This window comes from Equus asinus, chromosome 1 (genome assembly GCF_041296235.1).
Source record: "Equus asinus isolate D_3611 breed Donkey chromosome 1, EquAss-T2T_v2, whole genome shotgun sequence".
NCBI lineage: Eukaryota > Metazoa > Chordata > Mammalia > Perissodactyla > Equidae > Equus > Equus asinus.
Genome location: NC_091790.1, coordinates 144,989,506 through 145,016,918, shown reverse-complemented (window position 1 = coordinate 145,016,918; position 27,413 = coordinate 144,989,506). Strand labels below are relative to the sequence as shown.

Sequence of the window (27,413 nt, the reverse complement as noted above, 5' to 3'; positions counted from 1 at the left end):
ATTAATGATGATATCACTTATCCACTTTTAAATACATCTTTAAATACAAAGTCTACAACACTTTATGTTGGGATTTGAATAAGTATTTTATAATGATGGACTTTTCCTCAATTTTCAAGCAAATTTTTAAATTAGTTTTTGATTATCTCTTACGCACTATCTGCCAAAAATTAAAATCAAGTACTTAAATACAATAATTTACATATATTTCCTCCATAATTTTATTACTAAATAATTAATTATTAACTGTATTCATAGGTATTCTGTAGTGCCTCCGTCTTTTTCTTGGAGGAACCACATGTACAAAGTTTAGCCATTGAAAGCCAAGAATTTTTTGCAGGCATTAAGGTATGTAGCACTGGGGATGGATCAAAAAGATTATTCCTTTGGAACTGTACTTCTCATACTGTGATCTGTGGATGCTGGGTCCAGGACTTCATCACAGACTGAATGTTGAGACCCAAGAGTCTGTATTTTTGAAAAAATAACCCAAATAATTCTAAGGCACAACAAAGTTTGAGGGCCCCTATTAATGAACTAAAATTTGAATATACTTGCATTTTTTTTCAGAAGTAGCTCAAATTAAAATAAAGCAAAAGTTCTTTATTCTTTATTCTAAAGTTCCCATAATTCACTCCATCGTATAAATAAAGGAGTATCAGTTTTTAGTAATTATGCACTTTGGAAGACAGGTACCAGGTCAAGTGCTAGGGCCTCTGACTAGAGTAGAATTAACCCAGAAATCTGGGCTTTACGGACTGCAAAGATTGAGCTCGCTAAACAAGGCAATATCTGTGACCATCCTCGTAGTACCAGGGTCCAAGAACTGAGGAGCTACTCCAGGAGATGAGCAGAGGTGACAGGGAATCCGGAGTGGTGGGAGGAGTAGGAGCAGTACCAAGAGGGCTAGGCAGGCAAGCGCTGTGCACCTTCTGAGGTCTCAGCCACGGGACTGGAGTTTCACCTGGACTCATCTCTAGTTCAAGGAGAAGATGGGATACTCGATAGATTGTGAGAATAGAACTCAGAACCAGGACAAAGCCTGTTCCTGCATAAAGTCCATTTATACACAATAGGGACCAGGGAAAGGAGTGAGAAGAGTGAACTAAGTTGTCAGAGTAGCACAATCACAGTGGGAGGGGAAGCAGAGCTCAGATCTTGGAAGCACAGGACCTTTGGATGCACGTTGGTAAGAACTCAGCAGACATCAGGGCTAGTGGTCAGCCCCCAGGGACTGTTTCTGACTGGGCTAATGGAGAAAATTCAGTGCTAAGAAATATCTATTTTGAGAGCTAGCCAAGAACTGAGACTGAGTAAAAACTTCCTGCCTCAAAAAAAGGATTGGGCTGTGAACTGGCATAGGACCAGTCCCAGATTTCAGTACTCTGTAAATCCAGCTGTGGGAAGCAGAGGCTGAGAAATAAGCAGAAGGTTGAGATGTTTCAGGTGACAACATTTTGATTTATGTTTTAAAACTTAGATTTCTAATTTATATTAGGGAAGATAGTAATCCCTAAGAATAGTCTCTTCCATTGACGTGTCAGTAAGTATTAGCAAAGAATGGAAGAATATAGGAATCGTTCCGTCTCCTTCATTCTCTAGCCTGCCATGGAACTAGAATCACTAAGGCAGCCTCCCCCCAGACTGCCTAACAGTTGGGGAACCGAATTGTGCCCTAAGCTCAGAGCAGAGGAAACTCCATGTACTCTTCTGTGTGTTGCTGATATTTTTCAGGGTTTGGATTTAATTGATCTTGTTTAATTCAAAAATTCCAGTGCTTAAGTTCTTACTACCAGCTCATTTAGCAAAATAGGAACTGCTGAGAAAAATGCCCTTTCAAAATTATTCTATCTTAGAAATAAATTCTGTCTTTACCTAACTGCTCTCTGTATTTTCTTATACCAGTTACAACCTGAATTGAGCACTATATCAGAAGATGGGAAAGAATACCAGTTGAGGATAGAGAGCACAATTCCGATTGTTTGCTCTGAATTCAGTGAGCTTGATCAGGAATGCAAAATCTCATTAAAACTGAAAACTGTTGATCAAGGTAATATACTAAATTCATGTAATTTTATTATTAGACTTCAAATAATAACTAAAGCTTTTTTTTCTTCTAGAAAATATCACTGGAGTATACTCATATTTAGTTATGTTGCATGTTTCTATCAAATTATAGCTCAATCGTAGTAATAATACTGGGGCAAATTTATGATTTCCAATGCAATCTACATTGTAATCCACATTTATCTCTCCTGGGCTTGAAGCATAATTTTACAAAGCAACAATATTGAACAATCTCCTCCCTGACATCTTCTTTCTCCTCCTCCTCTTTTTCCTCCTCTTCTTCCTCCTTTTTTCTTCTCCTTCTTCTCCTCTCCCTTAAACTTATTCTTCTCTTTGCTTTGTTTTCAGAGATTGAGGGACAAACTGCTCTTTATGATTTTCCAAATCATTCCTAATGAGGGAGGTGTGATAAGTTATGCTCAAAGTTCAAGCTTATGCAGCGTGGATCTCATAATGCATTCTTTACACTTCTCTCCTAAATGTAAGCTTACGTTTGAGATCTTTAGTTTTAAAATTCTTGTATTTCTGAGGCCTGCCCGTTGGTGCAGCAGTTAAGTTCACACGTTCCGCTTCGGCGGCCCAGGGTTCGCCAGTTCGAATCCTGGGTGCAGACATGGCACCGCTTGGCAAGCCATGCTGTGGTAGGTGTCCCACATATAAAGCAGAGGAAGATGGGCATGACTGTGAGCTCAGGGCCAGTCTTCCCCAGCAAAAGGAGAAGGATTAGCAGCAGATGTTAGCTCAGGGCTGATCTTCCTCAAAAAAAAAAATTATTCTAATTAATTACTAACTTTATAGATTGTATCATGCACGGCAGCATATATATCACTGTCACAGCCATATATAGAGAGAGATCCCACAGAACAAGATAGAATATGAAAGAACAAAGCATGTATAGCAGTGATTGAGTTGATTGGGTTCTTTCTTTCCCTGTTAATCCTCTGATGTAGAGACCAAGTCATGTAAGAGATACAATAGCCACCCCTTCTCCGCAGTTTCAGTTTCCATGGTTTCAGTTACCCTGGTCAACCTTGGCCCAAAAATATTAAATGGAAAATTCCAGATATAAACAATTCATAAGGTTTAAATTGCACACCCTTCTGAGTAGTGTGATAAAATCTCGCACCATCCCACTTTGTCCTGGCCAGGATGTGAATCCTCCCTTTTCTAGTGGATCCATGCTGTATATGCTACTGGCCCATTAGTCAGTTAGTGACCATCTCCGTTATCAGATTGACTGTTGTGATATTGCAGTGTTTATGTTCAAGGAACCCCTATTTTACTCAATAATGGCCCCAAAGTGGAAGAGCAGTGATGCTGGCAATTTAGATATATCAAAGAGAAGCTATAAAGTGCTTCCTTTAAGTGAAAAGATGAAAGTTTTCAACTAAATAAGGAAAGAAAAAAAATCACGTGCTAAGATCTGTGGTAACTTTTAGTACAATATATTCTTATAATTTGTCTGTTTTATTATCAGTTATTGTTTAATCTCTTACTATGCCTAATTTATAAATTAAACTTTATCATAGGTATGTACGTATAGAAAAAACATGGTATATATGGGGTTCAGTTTCTATTTGTGGTTTCAGGATTCCACTAGGGGTCTTGGAGTGTATCCCCCATGGGTAAGGGGGGACTACTGTTCATAGATTAAAATATAGCCTTTAAGGGAGATTACAATTCTGCTCGCATACCTTTTCACTATAGGACATAAAATTTTATTTCATAAATACACCAAATGCAATGTATCTAAGTCTTTATGTCTATATTATATCTAACTAAATCAGAGAAACAAAAGGATAAAAATGATAGCAGAAAAAGTCTCATGGGAATCATGCAACCAGGAATAGAGATAGGTGTAGAGATAGAAAGAGGAATCAAGAGAGACTACCTCAAGACAGTTGACAGTAAACAGGCTTAGATAATACCCAGCTACTTAGATTTCATGTGCAACACTACATTTTGAAATATAACCCAGAGATATGAAATTAAACCCACTCTCTCAGAATGTCTGACACAATTCTACTTCAAGCCATCTCTCAAAAGCATATTAGGCAAATTTTACTGCAATTTATGGGGGAGAATAGGAAAAGGAAGACCTGATTGATATTTTCCAAAATTGTGTTAGGCAAAGATTTTGTTCAGTTACAAGTATACTGTAAACTATGTTTGTATACTCTCAGTTCTGTTGACCTTAAACAAATAGACAGCCAGTTATTTCCTCAGCCAAAATGGGTTTGTTTAGGATCAGCAAAGAATTACAATTCGGGGTCTGCAAGTGTCGTGAGCCCGGTGCAAGTTCCCAGCAGCAAAGGGAAGAGAAACTCTTTTATAGAGGGGAGGAGGAAGTTGGGAGGGCTATTGTAAACTAAGAGTTCAAGGTGTAGTGGTTTTTCATTGGCTCCTTGTGACAGTCTCTCATTGGCTGAGTTTCTTGCTGATCAAAAAGAGGAAGTCTTTCTTCTTCCTGTTGGGCTCTGCTATGGCTCTAGGGTATGAGATGTCCCTGGCTCCAATTTAATGAGGTTTCTGTTTATTACTTTCTACATCCTATCAACAGGCAATCCTTGCTATAATAATAAAAAACAGCCTAAATACATTCCCACATTTTAGAAGTTTGCTTGTTCTTATTCTTTGTCAATTAAAAATGATTTCCTTTTTTTCTGGAGAAAATGTCCTGGATATTCTCATCTCATCTTTTTAAAGTATATCTCTAATTTCATAGAGAACAAGTCAGTGTCTCCTAATATATTTCTACAAAGACCATGCTGCTTTTTCTGCAGGCTTAAAGAGAACAACACTTGGCCCTCATACCACAGACCAGAGGAAGTGATGTCAGGGGCTATATCTAAGCCAGATATATTCCATGTTCACCTTAGGGAGCTGGTTATGAGTTTGGATGTTTCTGTTATTTTTTTATGTGTATGAGAAAATATCCATTTCTAGAAAAAATGCATGAACAGAAATATTTTTTCAGGAATTTTGAATCTAGTGCAGTATACCTATGTCTGACCAATATAATTTTATACCTGAAAATGATGTGTGGAAGAAAAGATAGAAAGTTTTTAATGACTTCTTTCTTCCTCCTTAATCTCAGAAGGACTTTGGAATCATTAATTGGATAGAGAGTTAACTTTCTCTGTGGCCAGTTTTGGGAGGAATCTATTCTTTTTTTTCAGTTACACAAATTCCTAGAGTTCCTTCGTTCTTTTCTGTTACCGTTTTCTTTTCAAATTATTTTTTCTTGTTCTTTGTCCCGTAGGCAAGGGAGCATCTCGAGGTTCTGAATATATTGGGAGATTTGAGAGGTGAAAAGAAGTAGAGAGTTTACTACTGGTGTGGAATTACTTAATTTGTTTTGATTTTTCTATTTTTTAAGATGATGAGCCCTGTATCAATAATTAAACCTGTTTGATGAACCCTGTATCAATAATCATTGCTGTCACTCAACAATGGGTAGAACATGAGTACAAGCCCTAAGAAATATCACAGGCATATCTGGACCCAAGGCCCAATTCTTAGGGAGAAAAAAACTCAAATTAGGTTTCTTGGTGCTAAAATTATTGAATTTTTTGCAGAAACAAAGATAAATTTTATATATTGCTTTTGAATTTTATCCAGGTGCATATGGATTTATAACTTTATTGGAAATAATAATATATATGTACATATATATGTATATATTGAAGTTGATTAATTATTTGTAAAGATCAGGTATAGCTTTGGGTTGTTTTTTATTTAACTGTTTTATTGAGGTCATGTTGACTTACAACACTGTGTAATTTCAGGTGTTCATTATTATATATCAGTTTCTATATAGACTGCATCGTGTTCACCACCAATAGTCTACCTTCCACCCATCACCATACATATGTGCCCCTTTACACCTTTCACCCTCTGCACTATGCCCTCCCCTCTGGTAACCACAAATCTGTTCTCCTTATCCATGTGTTTGTTTATCTTCCACATATGAGTGAAATCATATGGTGTTTGTCTTTCTCTGTCTGTCTTATTTCACTTAGCATAATACCCTCAAGTCCATCCATGTTGTTGCAAATGGCACTATTATGGCTGGGTAATATCGCATTGTATATATATACCACATCTTCTTTATTCATTCATTGATTGATGGGCACTTGTGTTGCTTCCAAGTCATGGCTTTCCATGTCTTGGCTTCAGTAGCCTTGGTTGTTTTTTTTTTAATTTGAGGAAAATTAGCCCTGAGCTAAATGCTGCAAATCCTCCTCTTTTTGCTGAGGAAGGCTGGCCCTGAGCTAACATCCATGCTCATCTTCCTGTACTTTATATGTGGGACGCCTACCACAGTATGACTTGCCAAGTGGTGCCATGTCTGCACCCGGGATCCTAACTGGCCAGCCCCGGGCCGCCGAAGCAGAATGTGCGCAATTAACCACGGCGCCACTGGGCCAGCCCCCAGCCTTGGTTTTATTTAGACAAAAATTACAGTCATGTTTTTTAAGTAAGAGAAATTAATTTAAGAATAATCTCTCAATTCAATATTTCATGTTAATCGAGTTATTACATCTTTGGTTGGTATATTCCCTTAGAAAAATTCTCAATGTGTTTTTTCACAAAACAGGTAAAGAACAGCTAGGCTTAAATTTGGCGCTGTCTTCCTGTCACTTGGACCTTCACCGGACGCCATCCTGTGCTAATGGAACCTGTAGCCATGCTTTTGTGCACTACACTGCTGTGACGGATTGTACTCAAGATGGAGATAGAGTTACAAACATCGTAGTGGAACCTATAGTGAATGAGGATTTCCTGTGGAACAGCTACATTCCAGACAGCATCCAGGTCGTCAAATTACAAAAATATGTTTTCAATTGAAGCTTTAAAATAGATATGTGTATTTTATCACTACACTTTGTAAACTTTTCATTTCAAAATTATTTTATGTTATTTCAGGTTTTAAATGATCCAGTATTCAATAACTATGATAAAAACAATAATTGAAAATTCGTTGAGATTGCTAAGCAATTTATTGTATGTCACTAAATAACAATAGTAATATTTACTGAAAATATCTTTGCTTTTAAGATCAGAGTAAAGGATGTCCCAACTGCTTACTGCTATTCATTTACTGACCCACATATAATTACATTTGATGGCAGGTAATTTCCTGAAAGTTTTTTCTTTTAGCAGTTTTTGTTTCTTTTGGATTTTGTTGTTGATTTATTTTAAGCATCATCCTATTATATTATTTCTTAGTCCTAGTCACTGAAATTTAGAAAGGAAGGGATGTATGGACATCAGTGGCTTGTTTCAAAATATTAACTTATTTGTGTGTAATGTTTTTGCCTTAAAATCTAGTCCTTAGTAAATATAAGGATTAGTTGTGAGGCTGAATTTGTAAAAATAAAGATTCTTACAAATACAGACAATTATTTTAGCTTACCATTTATTTGTTTTTAATAATGGTTAAATTATCTGCTCTAGAGATATTTACTGTACTGCATTTCCACGTGATTCTGAAACGATCTTTAAGGTTGAGGCAAAATGATTACACTAACATGTTAAAATTATTTTAAAATCTAACCAGTTCTAATTCATGGCAAGGATATTCAGGAAAAAAAAAAAGCTATTGTAGCCATTATGAATACCTGGATATCTGCCTAAAATACAATAGGCAAAACAACTAAAAAGTAATATAAGCTGTCTTGCTATTAATATCTGCATAGAAGGATTTAAACTTAGTTATGCTGTTCTGGGGAATTCATGATTTTAAGATGTCCCTAACGAAAATGATAAGAACACCTCATTGTTGAGTCAAAATCTTCTCCATTCTTTCTTAAAAATTGTAATATGATCATTGTCACTAAAATTATTTAATACGAATAAACAGATATAGAATGCTTCCAGTAACAAATTATACTCCAGAGGTTTGAACAACCATTGAAAAGTTGTAGGAACTGATCCCATATGGGAGAATCCTTTATGGTTATAACTAAAAGCTAGGAAGCTTTAGTGGAAAAACCTCAAGAAATCATAGTGGTGATTACTTTAATTCATTATAATTCAACAAGATCACTTGTGCAACAACTCAGGGACAAACCATGTTCTGAGTGCCAAAAGTATGGCAGTGAACAAAACAGACAAATGTTCCCTGCTCTCATGGAGCTTACCTTTGTATAGGTGAAGAGAGGTATACACAGTTAATAAATATAGAGAGTATCTGAGGAAGACAGATGCTATGAAGAAAACGAAAGCAGTGGCAGAAAGAGAAGTCTGGAAGTAGGGGTTGACTGAAGCAGTGAAATGAAAGAGAATAGTAGTAAGAGAGATTCAGCTGTTTATCACCACATTGTTTCAGTCAATGCTCTACAAATAAATGCTAGAGATAGATAAAGCTAGCAGAAATAAAGATTTTCATTCTTGCATCAAAATATATTGAATGTGTATAAATAAACTTAAATACACATTTTTGGTTTATAACTATTGTGATATTTTATACCAATTCTTAATGCAATTGACTTTTGTTAACCATAGAGCATATGACAATTTCAAGACTGGAACATTTGTGCTTTATAAGAGTGCGTCACGTGACTTTGAAGTCCATGTACGTCAATGGGACTGTGGAAGCCTTCAGTATCCTGTGTCATGTAACTGCGGGTTTGTTGCCAAAGAAGAAGGTGATGTAGTTACTTTGGATATGTGCAGTGGTCAGCTACATGAATCACAGCCGTATTTATTTGTAAAGAGCCAAGATGTAACCAGCAATATCAAGATAAGTGAATCTTACTTAGGAAGAAAAGTCACAGTATGTATTTTCATAACTATTAAAAATATTTTTCCTTACTTTCTGCAGATTTGGGATTAAAATCTGAACTTCTTTTCACCTCTATTAAATTAGATGCTATCATTTTTCACCATTAATTTTTTTAAAGAAAATAGCTTTTAAATTAACACAGATTTTAGAAGGAATAAAATTCTTTTCACTTACCACACACAAATAGACACAACATAGTTAAAACTTTGTCAAATCTAAGCTCCTTTATTTTAAGATTTCAGTATGATAACTTGGTAAGTTAATCATAAAAATTATTTTTGACAGTGTCTAATAAATGGTATATTAGACAGAGATGAAATATATAATTAAGAAGAAATATTCAGGAATAGCTAGCCAATTGAAATGAATACAAATGGTTCTGTCTCAGGAATAGGCTGGTAGATACTTGTATTTTAAGGTCATCTTCTTGTCATCTTCCAAAAAGGTAAATTCCAGGTGAATAAAATTTAAATTTAAGAGAAAGTAGTAGAAAATGTAGGCGAATGTTTTTATAACGTTGAGGTGAACAAGAATTTTTAACAAAACGTCATATGTTTGAATTCCATCATCCAAAACCAAAATGCAAATTAAAAATTGGGAAAATATTTGCTACATATAAAACTTACAGTCAATAGAGAAAACACTCCTGTGCCTCACTAATGTATAATGGGCACTGCAATTAAAAGGAGCCAATAATATAAACAGGCAATTCACAAAAGAAATGAAACTGACAAATATGTTGAAAAGTACAAATAACAACAAAAATCTGAAAACCTCAGCCTCATTAGTAATCAAAGAAATGCAGATCAAACATCTCTCATACAATATTGGCAAGAGTAAAAATAGTTACAATCTTTCCAGAAGACACATATATTATTTATATATTTATAAATTGAATCCATGCATGTTATTTGTCAAGAAATAGTAATTTTCTTTTGAAAATTTATCATATTAAATAATTAAGGATGTGTGTAATCCCAATGATGTTCATTGCATCTCTCCTTATAAGAGGGAAGAGTTACAGTAAATCAGTGATGACTAAAAGAGTTTAACCAAAACCCTAAATAGAGCGATGTCATATAATAGAACACTTTGTAATCATGAAAATTTTGGAGTAGAAGTGTATTTATTGACAGGCAAGGATATTATTGTAACATAGGAGAGGTTTTCGAAGAATTTGCACCAAGATCTTAACATTAGCTACCTCAGATTGAGTAGTAATGTAAGATTTGTTTGCTTTTAAAATAACTTTCTGTAATGAACACTTACATTTTTAAAAAGAAGTGCAATTTTTAAATTTGAAAAATTAAAAGCGAAGGAGAGACAGAGGAAGAAATACAGGTGGTGTATCTTCAGTGAGTTTTGGAAGAGTGTTTCTCAACCCATGCGTCCAAGACCCTCGTCTGGGAGAGGTGATACTCCTGTGGGGAGGATCATAATTAGACAACACAGACTATTAAGATAATTCAACAAACTCCCCTTGCTCTCATTCCCAGCTCCCCAAGCAATGTTCTGGTTATAATTTGCCTTCTGATTCTGTTTGCCTACCAGCAGCAAGAGAATGCTGATGAGCCAAGGAATATGTACTCCTCGGGAATTGTATTTATCTGTGTAAATTAATTACTCAGCAGTCTAGTTCTATGTTAAATTATTATCAGAGACATTACTTGGTACACATTATCCTCAACATTTATAGCTGTTTTAGTTGTATAAAATATTGCACTTTGGTTTAAATTATTTAAAGAAAGGAGTTTGGACAATATATCTCAATAAGAGAATCAATATGAAGATCAAATTTCAAGTCAGCAAAATGCAAAAACCCATTATTTTGACATATAGCATTAAAAGGAAAGTTGTAGTCTAAAGAAAATTGGTATTTTATTCTCTTTTTATATTGAAGGAATAAATGAGTTTGGTTTTTATTTCTTAAATTATAGTTTTTTTTCTTAATCCGTATTAAATATCATTTAAATGATAACTTTTATTTCTGTATTTTAGATCTGGTTTTCTTCTGGAGCGTTCATCCGTGCTGATCTTGGTGAATGGGGCATGAGTTTAACAATCAGAGCCCCTAGCTTAGATTATGGAAATACTTTGGGACTTTGTGGCACTTTTGATGAGAACCCAGAAAATGATTTCCATGATAAAAATGGGATCAAAATTGATCAAACTTTTAATAATTGTGTTGCTTTTATTAATGAATGGAGGTAAGAAAGTAAATTATTTTTCATTTGTGATTATATTAATATTAAATTTAAATTTGTGTAACTCAACACTCTTCTTTTTTTGCAACACATTCCTGGGAGAAAAATGTTCTTGTCCAAATTACTATTCTTTTTTTGGTTTCCATCTGGAAGGATTTTACCAGGAAAAAGCATGTTTGACACCATGCCAATTTCTCTGCCCTCACCTGGAAAACTATCCTATTGTCGCTGCTCATTGGACACACCTTCATTGTATCCATCTTCTAATCATCTGGATAGTGGTTCTCAATCAGAAATTATTTCACATTGCAAAGACCTCCCACACATCAAATTCTCTTCCTTGATACCAGAACTAGATGTCACCTCTGAATATATTAATTCAGAAGCTCTTGCCAGAGAGATAAACAAGCATACACTTCGAGAAGAAAATAATTTGAGTTACTTTCCTCAAGACAAAAAGCATGTGAACCTAACAAAACTGGATGTAAATTTACAAAAACATCTTGGGAGTGAAAAACGAGGTGCACCAAAAACTGTGGACAATGGGAGACGCACATGGGACCAGGGGGGTCACAACCAAGAAATGAAGTGGGATCGACAGCGCAGATGGAAACGGCAAAGCTTGTATGAGTTTCCTCCATTTTTTGCTTTCCAAAGTCTCAGCCAAAGTGACCTAGAAGAGTTTGCTTATTTCTTCCCTGAGGACCATGCTGAGGATGTCCACCAAGAGTTTGTCCCCACGTGGCCCACCCCCTCTGGCCTCACCGAGTACAGCACCTTGGAACTGTGTCAGCAGAAGCTAGCCAACTCCAGTGTAGGAAGGCGCTGCCTTGCCTTTCTTGGCAAGAGACTAGACAGTGTTATAGATATGTGTGTTAAGGATGTTCTGCTAAAAGACGATCTTAGCTGGGCAGAAGCAGGTGTAGCCCTGTTAGAAAATGAATGTGAAAAGAGGATTTTGGAAGAGGGGAGATTGAACACAGAAGAATACGGCAGGTCGATGGAAGACATTCTCTTGGTATTAAAATGCCCCAATTTATGCAGTGGCAACGGGCAGTGTATGGAATGGGGGTGCGCATGTTCCCCGGGCTTTAGTTCCTACGATTGCAGTGATTCGCACGGTAAGTAAATACTCTCCAGCTTTGGTATTGTGTATGTTATTTGATCATGAAAACATCTTTGTTCTTTTTTACCTTCACTATCTTAACAGGGTTTATTCAGATTATGTAGGAAAAAAACCCTCAAATTATATTAATTAATACCTCAATAATTTCCAGAAGTGTCATATCCTATTCAGAGTAAAAGCTGAAGTGCTTATAATGGCCTATATGGCACAATGTCATCAGACACACGCTATCTCTGGAAACTCATCTCCTACTACTGTCGCCGTCACTCATTGCACTCCACCCACTTTGGTCTCTGTGCTGTTCCTTGAAAATGCTGAGTTCTCTTGACCTCAGGGCCTTTGCACACAGCTGGTCCGTCTACTAGTAGAGAATAATTGCTTTTCTAGGACTTAAATTTAGTATTTTATAAGCACTGTGTTTATAATATTTTGCTAATTATATAAATTTGCTAATTGTTTTCTAACCCATCTATATGGTACAAACTATTTTGTCTCAATACATTAGAGAAAGAAATTTTAAAAAGCCATTTTGATTCCATTAACCACTAAACCAGTAACTCCTGATTTTCCTCCTACCGCCACCATCCTGCCTCCTTCCATCTGCAGACTTTTCCATTTCAGTAAATGCAAACTTTATTCCTCTAACTGTTCATGTTAAAAACCCATAGTCATTTTGACTTTTCTTTTTCTCTCATGTGTCATTTAATCTATTAGCAGCAGCTTCAACTCTAGCTTCAAAGAATTTCATCTCTTTTCCTGCTACAGCCTTGATCAAGGCCACCATTCTCTCTCACCTGGATTATTATAGATTCTCTCAAAGTTTATTCTCCATGCAGCAGCTACAGCGATCCCTTTTAAATGTAAATCAGATCATATTACTCCTCTACTTAAATACCTCTAATGACTCTCCATCTCCTTCCGAGTAAAAGCCACAGTCCCTACCATGGCCTAGAAGACCCTACAAAATCTGAGTCTCCTCTCTCACCAAATTTATCTACCGTTCCCTCCATAGCTCCCTCCAGTGTTCTCAAGTGATTGCTTTGCTGTTCCTCTAAGAGGCCAAGCCTGCTCCTACCTCAGGACCTTTGCACTTACAGCTGTCTCTCACTGGAGCATTCTTCTACCACGTCTTCATGACTGAATTCCTTCTCTCTGTTCAAATATCATATTATCAAAGAATCCTTCCATGGTCGTTTAAAATAAAGTACTTTTTATCACACTATCTCATAGTCTTTGTCTCCCTTAATGTAGTTAATATACTTTTTCTCCATAGTCTTGAAAACACGTATGCGATACATGTTTTGTTTTGGTTTTTTTTTTGCTAGGAAAGATTCATCCTGAGCTAACATCTGTTGCCAATCTTCCTCCTTTTTTTTTTCCCTCCCCAAAGCCCCAGTACATAGTTGTATATTCTAGTCATACGTCCTTCTAGTTCTTCTATGTGAGCTGCCACCACAGCATGGCTACTGATAGACAAATGGTGTGGTTCCATGCCTGGGAACTGAACCCAGGCCGCCAAAGCAGAGTGTGCCAAACTTTAACCACTAGGTCATCAGGGGTGGCTCGATACACTTTTAACAACATCAAATAAATAGAAGTTGCTTAGTAAATATTTGTTGAATATATGAAAGGGAAACTAATACATGTTTTTTAAAATTTTCGTAAATATTTTTAGGTTCTGAGTACACATAACTTATGATTTTGTATCCTATTGTCAGTAAAGTTATATTCACTTAGATTTTGCCAATACTTAGACAAAGGACTCAATTACTTTTACATATTGTATTTATCTATTTTGACAACCAGATCTTGCTTATATAGGTAGTATATGATCTGACGAGATCAGGCACGTTCAGGGTGATATGGCTGTAGACGGGTAATGTATGATCTTACTAAGAACAGCAATGTTACCATATGAGGGTCAGTTAACTCTGACTGCTAGATGAAATTTTTCTTTCTGTGACTGAGAAGTACACTTAAGATTATGGTAGCTTACAGGACAGCAATAATACATTAAAACATCAACAATACTACAATGGCAGCATACTTAAATTTTGCTAACTCCTTTCTAAAGCTTAAACTAAGGATTTAAAAAATTTTAATACATTATATTGTTAACTGCACTATTTTATTACAAAAATATTTTTTCTTTAACCCATCTACATGGCACAAACCAAAATGGCAAAATGAAAACACAGGCCATTATAATAGTAATTTCTTAATACATGACCTTAATTGATATCAAATATTATTATAACATTAATTAATTAATTAAACTTGTATATTTAGGTACAGTAGTACTTCAAATACAATTTTTGTTGGTTTGATGGTGGATACATTTTTAAATACCGGATTACTCTTAACATTTAATGGTTTAATTAATTTACTAAATAATATTTGGGGCAGTCTTTGAAATACTACTTCACTTATTTTTAATTTGGGCCTTGAAAATAATTAGTTTTTTTCTGTAACTGAAGAATATATGTCCTATTTTGTTATCACTTTTTCCAAAGACAAAGCTCCTGAAATTATAGAACTTGAGAATGCTGGATTCTGTAATGTTCGAAAATACAACTGTATGATGGTGAGAGTTTTCGGTCAAGGCTTCAAAGAATCACCTTCGTTTAAGTGTGAAGTTACTAAACTGCAGGTATGTTCATTATAGACTTGAAAAACAATTAAGTTTATAGGTTATTCAGATTAATTTTATCTTGGAATAACTTGTTTTTGCAATTAGCAACGTATTTCCAAAGATGTCATATCCACAGAGAGCTGAACAGGAGAATGATTAAGTTACTGAAACTTAATATTTAGAAAATATTTACATGGGTAAGCTGAACACGTAAAACCATAAATCATATTTTAACATTCTTCTTACTTTTTCTCTAAATTGATGAAGCCAAATGTGATTCCAAGATTGAGAATGTACAAGAGGAAATAGCTTTTGTACGTGTTTTTGTCAAGTACTTATACTTGATATATGCTTATTTCGAGATTTTATGAGTAGAGCCTTTCTAAATGAGCCATGAAATATTTTAATCCCAATGAAATAATAAGATACAAAATTGGAAATGTAATATATGTATAATTTTATTCACTTCAATATTACTCAAGAGAGTACATATTATATTGTTCTTGGCAGAATAAATCATATGACTTCATGCTACAATTAAGTGATTGGCCAAGAGAGAATTTTATGGGTTTATATTCTCTTGGAAAGTACATTTTGTACTCACTTTCAGATATATTTTTTGCTGTGATATTTATTCTCATACAACCTCTTTCCTCCAAACATCTGATAAATAAAAAGTACACTCTGGAATTCTCCAGCACGCTATACAGAACTATAGAAAGAAGCGAATGTGTTCACTAGCCAAAACCAAACTTAGAGTAGCTGTTTTCTTTCCTACCCTCTTCAGAGTGTTCATATATTCCATTTGTAATACAGCTGGGCTTATTTTTTGATATTTTTATTCCGTTTTGAATTTCCTCCACACTCTCATTGATTTTTGTTATTTACTTTAATTTTGAGTTACATAAATTCATTTGAACTAGCTCGAGCAAAAAAGATATTTATTGTGAGGATTGTACGTTTTTCACAGACTCAAGGATACGAATGTGCCTGAATTCTCAGGAAAAAACTTGAACTTGGGATTTGAACCCCCATGAAGACTCAGCCTGTGTGTATCTGTATTGTGCGGGTATATCTGTCTGTCTCAGTTTTGCTTTTGTGTGTTTGTGGCTTCATTTTTCGCTTTCACTAGAAAGGGTGAAATCTTTCTCTACATAGTGAAGAACATGGCCACCGACAGCTCTATAGCTTTGTATCTTACAGCTCAAGCCACGAGAGGCAGACCGGCCCAGCATCTCCTCCACACAAAGTTAAAATATCCGAGTAGTCTAAGCATTGGTTCAGCTTAACTCCTGACCGTACACGTGAAGTCAGGGAGGTGGGTCATATAAGATGAGAAAACCTATGGGAACCACGTTGTTGGAGGGAAGAAAGGGCAGTTTCAAGTAGAAGGTGAGAGGTTTTCAGGAGAAATAAGGAAGTTTCTGGGCAGAAAATCAGTCCATTATGTGTCAACTCCATAGTCAAATGTGCCTCCTCTTGTACAAAAGTCATTATGTAGCAATCCATTGTCTATGGCCAAAATTGATAACTTTTTTGATTTGAACCTGCAAGAAATGCGTGAGTCATTAGAAGTGGTTTACACTGAAGGTGTACACATTTTTCAGTATTCTGAATAAAACTCGCTATCGATATCACTTTTGTTTCTTCATTATATATTCCATTATAACAGGCATTTATTTTCAAACTCATATTTTGATTATGTGTAATTCACTAGCAAGATATTTTTATAAATTAACAGAGGTTGATTGCTTTCTCATTCTGCCTTCAGTATAAAAGCAGTAAATGGGTCCTTGGAGAAGCTGTCTACGCACATACTGTTTTTCAAAATAGCAGAACTGTTGATTGTCAGCTGCCCGCTGATGTTCAGCAGTCTGGTACTATGGACCTGATGGGTGAGAAACCAATTGTGAAGTGGCAATTAAAGGTAAAAAGAAAAGATATCCTCGTTCATATAAACAAAGTAAATATATATATTAAAATTTCATAATGAATTTATGAAGCTACACTTAAATTATCTTATTATAGAACTACATCTTACAGGTATCTAATGATGGTTATAGGTTCAGTAATCCCAAAATAATGATCATCTATGATGGGGCTTGTCAAGTTTGTGGTCTCTATGAAAAGGACTCATGCACTATAAAGGTAGGTATCTTTTCACTTAGTTTCACACTTACACCATAGGTATTTTCATTTCTCATGGAGTTGGTATATTAATGTAGTTCTTTTGCCTTCATATTAGAAATGCTAATAAAGAAAAGCCTTCCTCCAGTTTATACAGGTTAATTGAAATTGTTACTCTGCCTGTAACTCTTGTTGAAATGGCAAAGGAGAGATTTCTACCTTTAACATTTTGAAGTGGCATGGTGTTTATTCCTAAAAAAATCAGAAAAGGAGATTCAGATTGAATTTTTCCTCTACATACTTTGTGGTTTAAGTAGTAATAATGATTTTCCAATAAGACATCTCTTCATGATTACCTGATCTTTGCAGCAAGTAACATGCATTTGGGTAGAGTTTGTGAAATGTGTAAGGCTAACACTTTTACAGGGAGTTTTCTGTGGCAACTAAATTCACTGAACCATGCATACTTGCACCACTTGAGGGATTACAGAACAACACAGTTTGAACTGAATCCTCACAGCAACACCCTCTTAATCTATATCCAGTCTACGGGATTTATCCACAGCTCTCTCACATGTCTGTTGCTGATTTAACAGGTACCATGGATCTAATATCACACTCTTCAAAATGCAGGAGCATATCAAATAATATTTATGTATATGAAAATGATAAATCTTATTATTTTAAACTTTTAAATCCTTTTTTCCTCAAGATTAGCAATCAAATCATTTCAATAAGTAGTCTCTGGGGTTTGCGCCATGGCCGAGTGGTTAAGTTCGCGCTCTCGACTTTGACGGTCCTTTTTCCCCGGTTTGGATCCTGGGCGTGGACATGGCCCTGCTCATCAGGCCATGCTGAGGTGGTGTCCCACATAGCACAACCAGAGGCACTCACAACTAGAATATACAACTATGTACTGGGGGGCTTTGGGGAGAAGAAGAAAAAAATTTTAAAAAAAGAAGATTGGCAACAGATGTTACCTCATGTGCCAATCTTTAAAAAAAAAAGTTTCTGTTTTTGAGTTGTTTGACTTTTATTTTCCCTCAAATGTTCGCTTCCACATGTTCTACAATAAGTACTTTAAAAATGTTGTTATTCATGGTTATTTTATCCTCTTGGGGCTATTTTGTTCTTATTTTTGTACAATAGCCCAAGTGATGTCAAAGGAGATTTTGTAAAATGAGCAAAGTTTTTATATCTTTGATCTTCTTTCCAGGTTAAAAATGATTGCTACATTTAATATTATTTCTGTGCATTCTTTCCACTATTTTGTGTAATGACATACATTATCAAGTGTGGATAATTATGTCATGGATCTGGTCTAGTTTTGCTATGTTGATAGGACATAGTGGGCTCCTAAGGGAGAGAGGATAACCATAAACTAATGTGAGTCTATAAGATGTGCAGAGGGAAAAAGTCTGTTTCATTTCTTTATAAATAAAGCACTTCCAGCATGAGTTTAGCAGTAAAAAAGACAAAAAGAGAAGTTCTATTCTGTGTTACTTATAAGGTATAGGTTATAATTGCACAGAGGTACAGTTATATGCATTTTCCTCTATATTGATCAGTTCCATTGTCATTTACATATAAAGGAAATGACTTGTTTTCTAACATGCTTTTATGATTAGGAGATATAAAAAATATTTCCTAATCAAAACGGACATAATATGTTTTCATTGGAATCATCAACATGTATGCGCTATCCTTCTATGTAGTTCCCCCCCCCCCCCGCCAAATACTATCTATAGCTGTATCCTGATTGGTATTTTCCTCTTTTAAAAATTTCCATTAGGAAAATGTTTGCATTATCGATGGACTCTGCTACATTGAAGGTGATAAAAATCCTGCCAGAACTTGTTTGATTTGTAGACCTAAAATTTCAAAATTTACTTGGTCGATTTTAGAAAGTAAGTTATTATTTATTAATTCAAATATTTCCTCTATAAGATATTTTTAATTGATTTTAAAACCACAAGTTACCATATGTTTAACATGAACCCTGTATTTAATTTAGCATCTTTTCTAACTGCATAATTTACTTTGCTTGAAGGAAATATAAGATGAAATGTTTTTATTTTATATAATCTCTATGATTATACTATGCTAGAGTATGGGATTTTTATTTTAATATTTGGTTAGGAAAGCAAAAGTGAATTATTAATGGAAGAAATGGAAATGGTTAATTCAGCCACACACAATTTGTGCAAGTCACGGAGCTACCAGCAAAATGGCCTCTCAAATATTACGTAAATGCAAAAACATCCATCAGTCTAGGTCGGTGGGTTCAGTGGAAAGTGAACATGACTTTGAGACCAAAAGTCTAAATCCTGTTTTTAGTATTAGCTATTTTCAGTTTTGTGACAAGGCATTTAACATTTAAGTTAAAAGGAGATGATTTTTCTAACATGCATTTATGCCTGTATTCATCACCTGTTAAATAAGATGTTCTGGACTTGATAATCTATAAAATGCTTTCCAGCCCTACCATTTTGTGACTCTATGAGTATAATATTAGGTACAGATAGTTTGTTCCACCCAAAAAATACCCCAAATTATAGTCATATACCATATAATTTCTTTGCTTCCTTAAATACAGCTATGTATGATTCCACCTAGGTGTCCTGCACATTCTCTTTCCTCAGGCAAAAGACCAGGCATCTTAAGATACAACAAGATATCATTACTCCCTGGCCCCATGTAATTTTATCTACAGAGTGAGAAAACCTTATATTTATACAGTGCTTTGTAATATCACTATATATGTTATTATATGTGCAAATTTCATTACTGTGTTAGACCATGAGTCAGATGACTCATTGCTTGGGTACAAGACTCATGGGATATTGTGAGAAGACAATGGAAATCTGGGGGAGAATTTAGTGCAAGAGACAAGGGAAACACAATATAATCTCTGAATTGGTGTCTATGTTTTTAATGGCTTTGCTATGACTGATTCGTCATAGATAGACAATGTTCAGAGATATGAGGGGTCTTGAGATATCATCTGTTCCAAGCCCCTCATATTGAGGGGTGAGGAAATTAAAATTGGTAAATTATAAGGATATGCAGGGGCAGAAGGGGAGCCAGAACTCAGTCTCTTGGCATCAGTGCTTTGTCGATGCAGAGTGTTTGTGCCCAGTGCAATGAAAAAGACTATTCTTTCTAGCTGTTAACCCAGTTGGCAAGGAAGAGGGGTATTTTCTAATATGACGTTATGGAAAGGTGTTTTAAATCATTTCATGAATATAAAGGGAACTCTTTCTGTCTTCTGAACTAACCACCATTCCAATGGGTGAGCTTGGCCGCCAGAAGGACCTCTGAGGAGCAGAGGATTGGTGTGACTAAATGGCTCCCGATTATTATAACTGGGGTGGCAGGTACAGCAAGAAAAATTCAGGGGAATCAAATGAACAATTCTGTCATGGGTACTAAGGGAGAAATCGAGCAAAGGAGGTGTAGAGGGAGAAAGTGACGCTGAAAAGGATAGAGGGTAAGGAAGAAAGAGTTAAAGAGCAAGCACTGAGGAGTAACTTCAGACAGGAGAGGAGTTGCATGCAATCTGGACCAAGCAAATGTTGTATTTTATGCTGTATTCGAAGTGATTTTACACTTTCACAGCAAAGCTTGAAGTCTTGCACCTTATCTTCAGTTACTTTTACGTTTTCTCAGAAAGGAATTGAATTTATTCAGAATGTTTAAAAAAAGTGAAGGCAGGTAATAGAAATTTTTGCAGAGTTGAAATTTTATCAGAACGTTTTCTCAGTGAGGGCTCTCTATATCACACTTTTCCTTTTCCTTTTCTACACAGATACAAAAGTAGATGTTTTCTCTCTTACAGACAACCAACCCCCAGTGATTCAAATACCGCAAGACAAATTACAGACATTTTATGGGGAGAACCTTGTGTACCAGTTCGTGGCCTTCGATCCAGAAGGCTCTGACATCCATTTTGCCTTGGACTCTGGTCCTGAAGGAGCAAATGTTTCCTCTGCAGGACTTCTTATGTGGAAATCAGAGTCACAAACTCCCCAGCGATTCACTCTACGCCTTAACGATGACTGCAATGCTGAATCTAGAGCCGTGATTGAGGTAATATTTATAATTACATAAATGCCGCTCAATTAATTAACAATATTAATAACTATTTTAAATTTAAAATACAATTTATGCTCTTAATTTGTAAGAAGAACTAAATTATTAAACATTTTGTGGAAAATTAAACTCCCAAACTTTTGAAATTTTTTTGGATGAATTTAAAACCTTAAAGAGAGTCCCAAGTCTAGAGCATGGATCTAAATTACTAATTCCTAGAGCATTTTCTTCTGCACTCAACTATGATAAAAATAAAGAGTGCATTCATGTCTACCTTTGTGAAAGATCTGTGATAAACCTAAGACTGGTAATCATATCCATTTCCTTCAAGTGAAGGAATCTGAGGTGTCAAATTAGAAATTCAGATTATAAATATAAGATTTAAAATAACTAATTGTGGACTATATTTCCTTTTTTTATTGACTATTCTTTTGAGTCTGTCAGTCATGTGCTCTTAATACTGTTTTATTTGCCCTATATTCACTTGAAACTTGGGACACATTTTCACACAGAATAATGTTGTGAAGGGAAATTGTGTACTGTGTCATGTTAACCAGAAAATTCAAGTGACTGTTGACTTTCTACACTTTGCGATAAGTCGGGTGACTAAGTGCTTTCCACTTTAAGGAGCTTTTTTCCAGTTATTCTGCTTGTATTATAGAAATTATGGAAATTGATCATCTTATAGAATTTATATTTCGGCTATGCTCTTGAGAGTCAGCATAACTGCTTTATTAAACTATCTTTTGAAACGTTATTTTACATTAAATATACATACTTTTTTTGCAAAACGTGTGATCTGTTCCTACTTGCACATAAACATACACGCCTACCCGGATCTCTGGGGCACAAACTGAAGGTAATTTTTTGGCAAAATATTCCATTTACTGTTTGTTTCTTTTGCAGGTGACTGTGAGGTCTTGTGACTGCTTGAATGGTGGGTCATGTGTGTCTGATATTAGATTTCCTCCGGGAAGTGGAGCGTACCTGTGTGTCTGCTTGCCTGGCTTCCAGGGTGGTCTTTGCGAAGTGGAGGTCACTGAGTGCCAATCGAACCCCTGTGGCCTTGGCAGATGTATTCGTGGTTTTCACAGTTATTCCTGTGATTGTCCACCTGAGTTTAAAGGTAAGTTTTGGTTTCTCATTCATGAAATTGGTATGTTAACAAATTAGAAAGGAAAGCTCCTTGGCTTTCCAAGGAATCTACAGATTACTCAAAGAAATGTATGGCCCTGAAAATTTTAGTACACATTTAAAAATTCTAGTAAAGTCATCACAAATACATTTGCTATCCATATCCCTTTTTTATTGTAAATTGCTTACATATACTCTTATAATTTTGCCCATTTTTATAATTTTAATGACAATATTCTATGTCTATATTGTATTTTGTAGGTTCCTAAACATTTTTATCCATATTTGCTAGGTACAGATATATTTAAATGTATTGCTATTGAAATATAATATGAAATAATAAAGAAATTTACCACAGGAAATAAAAAAATTACCATTTAAGAGAGGTTTTATTGATAATACATTAACTTAAAAATATCATGATATAAAGTTAGAGTTGAAATCAAATGAAATATTAGCATATTCATTAATTGTCCTAAACTGTCTGATTCCAGAAACCCCAAATAAGTCCATTACTGACAACCTTTAATCTCTCAAGGCTTTTTAAAAACTCATACCAGTATTTAATTTAAGTAGATACGAATGTTAAGTAAATATGTGGTTATTGAACTGATATCCTTGAAAGCATCTATTATAGATACAACTATAATAGATTTTATTAGATTACATTACAATAAAACTAAGCGGAATATTTAGGTGTCTTCTAGATTTCTTCAGCATTTTAAAATAAAAAATTTATCATTTGGGACTATGTGCTACCAACTACATTTGAAAGAATTCAAATGTTGATTGCTTCATGGATTTTACTATAATAGAGGTTACTGTTATTGCTGACTGTGAATATATTCATTCAAATAAATTGTTAAACATTTCAAAGAGCAACACTTCATCTCAAAAAATTTTATTGATGAAAGGCTGACTTTCCTTGAACACTATAAAATTTCATGGATTTTCACAGCCCATGCAATAACTGGATTGAATTAAGTTGTCCTTAAGCTAAGCAGGCAACCATTCAAATAACTTTTTTAAAAATCACTGAGTTTTTTAACAAAGTACAGATTACTACTGTAATCTGTAATATTGTAATTTTTTGCCTTAAAATGTTAATGGCCTTCTTAAGTCTTCTTATTTATAGGGAAAATCTTATGTACTTGAAGTGTCTTGTTTAGTGTTAAATAGAATCTAATTAATGACTTTATATTTAATTGTATAGTAAATTTTTAAAACAATGCACTTCTCTCCTGTTAATGTACAACAGCTTTTTTGGAGTTAGCAGGACATATGTAAAGAGTAAAAGAAATCAAATAATGAGCACCTGATTGGACATATAATGTTTTTCAAATTAAATAATTTGAACTCTCAATCTACATTATGTTTAGGCAAAAATTGCCAGGAAGATGTTGATGAATGTGACTCCAGGCCTTGCTTTCCAGGAGCGGAATGCCTCAATACCTTTGGTTCCTATCATTGTGGTTCATGTCCAAAAGGATTTTATGGTGATGGAAAAATATGCCATGGTAAAAGTCCCTATTTTCTACCATGAAATGTTTCTTGCTGCATTTAATTAATTCAAATTACTCAGTTCCATTCTCTTTTACTAATGCATTCATTCAGTATATATGCATTAAGTGTCATGCACTAAGCTAGATGCAAAAGATGCAGAAATATATAAGATATGTCCTTTGACCTAACAGATTGAGTATAATAGCAGGGCATATGACATATAATCACATAGTTCAATATGGTGTTCTGCGTTTTTTGATAGAAGTGCCTAGAGAGAAGAGTAGGAATACTCCACAGGGAATCATGTCTACCTGGAGGGATAATGAAAAGTTTTTAAAAAGGTGTCACTACAGCTAAATCTGATGCATCTGATCAAGAGAGAGAAAGGCTTTTAGGCAGAGTAAACAGCATGAGCAAAGGTACAGAGGCATGTAACAGCACAGCACTACTTGGGCACTCTGAATAATTCGGTGTGTTTGGAATATAGAGGGTAAGGGGGGCAGCTACAAGAGTTGAAGCTAGAGAGGTAGCTAGTGGCCAGATCACTGAGAAACCAGGAGAAACATAATAAGGTTTGGATTTGAGAGGGTCTTTTTGAGAGCAGCATGGAGGATGGAGCACTTGCAGGTAAGGAACTGTGTAAGTTTGAAGGTGAGAAAAAGAGTTAAGATAGTATTACAAACATATGGGAAAGACATGAAGATCTGCTGACCTAAGATGAGGAGACATTGGATGAAAGAGACACTAAAGAAGCAAGTTGTCAGTGATTGGGATTGCAAGGTGAGGGAAAGAGTTATTAAATTTCAAGTGATTGGTTTAGGTGAATGAGTGTGTAGAATAGGCATTTATATTGCTGTGGACTGAATTGTGTCCCCCTAAAATTCACATGTTGAATCCCAAACCCCCAGTGTGGCTGTATTTGGAATAAGGTAGCAATTAAGGTTAAATGAGGTCTCAAGGGAGGAACCCTGATCCCATAGGATTAGTGTCCTTATAAAAGGAGACACTGGAGAGTTTACTGTCTCTCTGCTATGTCAGGACACAAGAAGGTGGCTTTCTGCGAGCCAAGAAGAGAGCTCTCACCAGGAACTGAGTGGGCCTGCACCCTGATCTTGGACTTCTCACCCTCTGGAATGTTAAAAAAATAAATTTCTGTTGTTTAAGCCACCCATCTATGCCATTTCATTATGGCAGCCTGAGCTGACTAAGACACAAGGGACATATAAGGAAGAAACATTAGTTTTGGAGGGGAGAGATAATAAATTCAGTTTGGATACATAGAGGCTGAGGTGACTATGGACTCTCCAAGTAGAGCTCAGGAGAGGGGATTAAGTTAAAGATACAATTCTTAGGGTCATCAGTCATGGATGAAATTGCCCAAGGATAACACTTAGAACTAGGGAAAACGGGACAAAAAATTAGTGGATAACAACATTTTAAAAACTTAAAAAATAAAAGTAAATTATAGAAGACAAGACAGTGTCTTATATATGCTGCTTTGGTATCATTAAGCGAATGAGACCCGATTTTGAAGACAAATATATATAAATTATGTAATATCACCTTGTGCTTCAAATTGGGCTGGGCGTCTCTAGCACTGAAACTAATAGACTTGAGGAGCACAGTACAGGATGGTAAGGGGAGTTCCCTACTGGTTCAGCTACCCACATTTCCCTCTAAACATCCAGTCCCAAACACTCAACAGTATCACACCTTCCACTCTATGCACTAAAGTGATCTAACAGCTGTCTTTTCCAAACAGAAGCCCATTCTCTCAATAAAACCTTTGTGGAGTGGAATTTAAGAGGAAAGCAAGTTGAATCAAATCCCATTACACATGAATGACCAATAAATTTCTTAACTCTGTCAAAAGCACTTGTGTATTTTAAGAAGATGCTTGTTAACACAAAATAATTTTTTGTTGTTGTTGGTATTGTTGACTTAGTTTTATAGTAGGTACCAGAGCCAATGACTGTAAAAGTAGACACAGCACAGTTCTTATTCTTGAGGTTGCTTACTAGTGGAAGAGACACAGAAAGGCACAAAGAAGGACAAAGTTCTGTGGGAGAACACAGGTGGACGAAATTGATTGCGTGGGTGAATGGGACCTTAGAAACATCTGTCAGTCAGCTCGCACTGCCCTAACAGAATACCACAGACTGAGTGACTTAGACAATAGAAATTTTTTTTTCTCACGGTTTTGGAGGCTAGAAGTTCAAGGTCAAGGTGCCAGCAAGGTTGGTTTCTGGCTTCTCTCTTTGGCTTGCAGATGGCTGCTGTCACAGTATCCTCACATGCACACTCCTTGTTCTTCTCCTCTTCTTATGAGGCCACCAGTCCTACTGGATGGGGGCCCAATTAAATGACCTCATTTAACCTTAATTACCTCCTAATAGCCCCATCTCCAAAGACAGTCACATTTAGAGTTAGAGTTTCAACACATGAATTTTGGGGAAAACAGCTCAGTCCATAACGAAAAGATTTCCTGAAGAGATAACATTTAAGCTAGTTCTCTAATTTGCACAGTTCAATCCAGGTGGCATTTGTATTGCATGCTCTTATTCGCAGTGCTTTGGTTTTATAATGGTTTAACTATCTGTTTTTCATGTATACATTTACAGTTGAAACGCAGTTTTTAAATGAATTTACTACACGTACTGTGGTTCACACAAGGTCTGAGAAAAGTGTAACTAAGGGAGAGGATGGCGAAAACGCCACACAGAAGGAGAGGCATGTTAAGCCAACAAATGGAAATGCCTCTAGTAAGTAACGGTCTTAGTTAAAATCTGAGGATAATACCTCCCATTTGTCTTCCAGAAGACCAGCATAGTTATTCCTCAGGTATTTTTATTGTTAGAAAGATCACCCAAGATTGTATATGCAGCTTACAAATTATTCTTTTTCTTACTAATCTATTAAATCCTCTGGCTTATATTCCATAAAAATGATTCATGTTGCATAAGGAGCAAGTGATGTTATTTAAAGTGATTTCAGGGAAGTTTATGGTTGAAAGTGACCATTTCAAACTTACGTTCTTTGAATCCCTGGTCATCCAACATCTGCTCAAACCCTAGAAGTAATCAGAAACTCATTAGTTCATAAGGCCTCTCCCTCTTCTTAGTGCTCTCTTTATAATTCTCATTTTATTCAGTAACATTCCATGATTGTCTTCATAAAGATCTTGCACAGTTCACATTAGCTTTCTTTGTCATCTGTCATTCTGTAATGTTAGCTGTTCATTTTACAAAATATCATTGCAGTTGTTCATCTGGCAAGATATTGTTGATTGTTGCAATATAAGAGAACTATCATGATTTTATGTTATTCATGCATCCACTTGCCTTACTAGACACTCTTATTTACATTACTTTTTTGTAGTTGATTCTCTTTCTTGGTTTTATAGGTAGACAATAATATTTTTTGCAAACAGTGAGTTTGTCTTTTACTCTTATTTACTTTTTTATTATAATAGTAACTAAGATTTAGTCTATATTTATGACATGCCAGCACTAGGTAAGTATTTTTTATGTATTATCTCATTCGATCCTCATAATAGCCATATACAGGAAAGGTTATTATTTCCATTTTACAGATGTGTAAACAGAGGCCTGGATAGATTAAGTGATCTCTTCAGATTTACAGAGTTTGTAAATTGTAGAAGGGAGATTTGAATTTGCGCAATCTAACTGCAGAGTCCCAGCTCTCACACTTAGACTCTCATTGTAGTGGCTGGGACCT

At 35.4% G+C, this 27,413-nt stretch overlaps 1 protein-coding gene across 2 annotated transcripts in view; it reads left to right on the top strand.

The window, feature by feature from the left end:
- The window catches only part of VWDE (von Willebrand factor D and EGF domains), a 69,290-nt gene that overhangs the window by 22,793 nt on the left and 19,084 nt on the right, over positions 1-27,413 (top strand). The window contains exons 6-20 of one of the 2 annotated variants that reach the window (XM_070509216.1): positions 259-348; positions 1,906-2,050; positions 6,668-6,885; positions 7,129-7,202; positions 8,578-8,848; positions 10,856-11,064; positions 11,215-12,182; positions 14,701-14,837; positions 16,591-16,746; positions 16,863-16,967; positions 18,739-18,853; positions 20,785-21,035; positions 21,945-22,164; positions 23,552-23,689; positions 26,297-26,437. In XM_070509216.1, coding sequence (XP_070365317.1) covers positions 259-348; positions 1,906-2,050; positions 6,668-6,885; positions 7,129-7,202; positions 8,578-8,848; positions 10,856-11,064; positions 11,215-12,182; positions 14,701-14,837; positions 16,591-16,746; positions 16,863-16,967; positions 18,739-18,853; positions 20,785-21,035; positions 21,945-22,164; positions 23,552-23,689; positions 26,297-26,437 — 3,238 coding nt within the window. The remainder of the gene's footprint in view (positions 1-258; positions 349-1,905; positions 2,051-6,667; positions 6,886-7,128; positions 7,203-8,577; positions 8,849-10,855; positions 11,065-11,214; positions 12,183-14,700; positions 14,838-16,590; positions 16,747-16,862; positions 16,968-18,738; positions 18,854-20,784; positions 21,036-21,944; positions 22,165-23,551; positions 23,690-26,296; positions 26,438-27,413) is intronic. The other variant, XM_070509225.1, reaches the window with a different exon arrangement.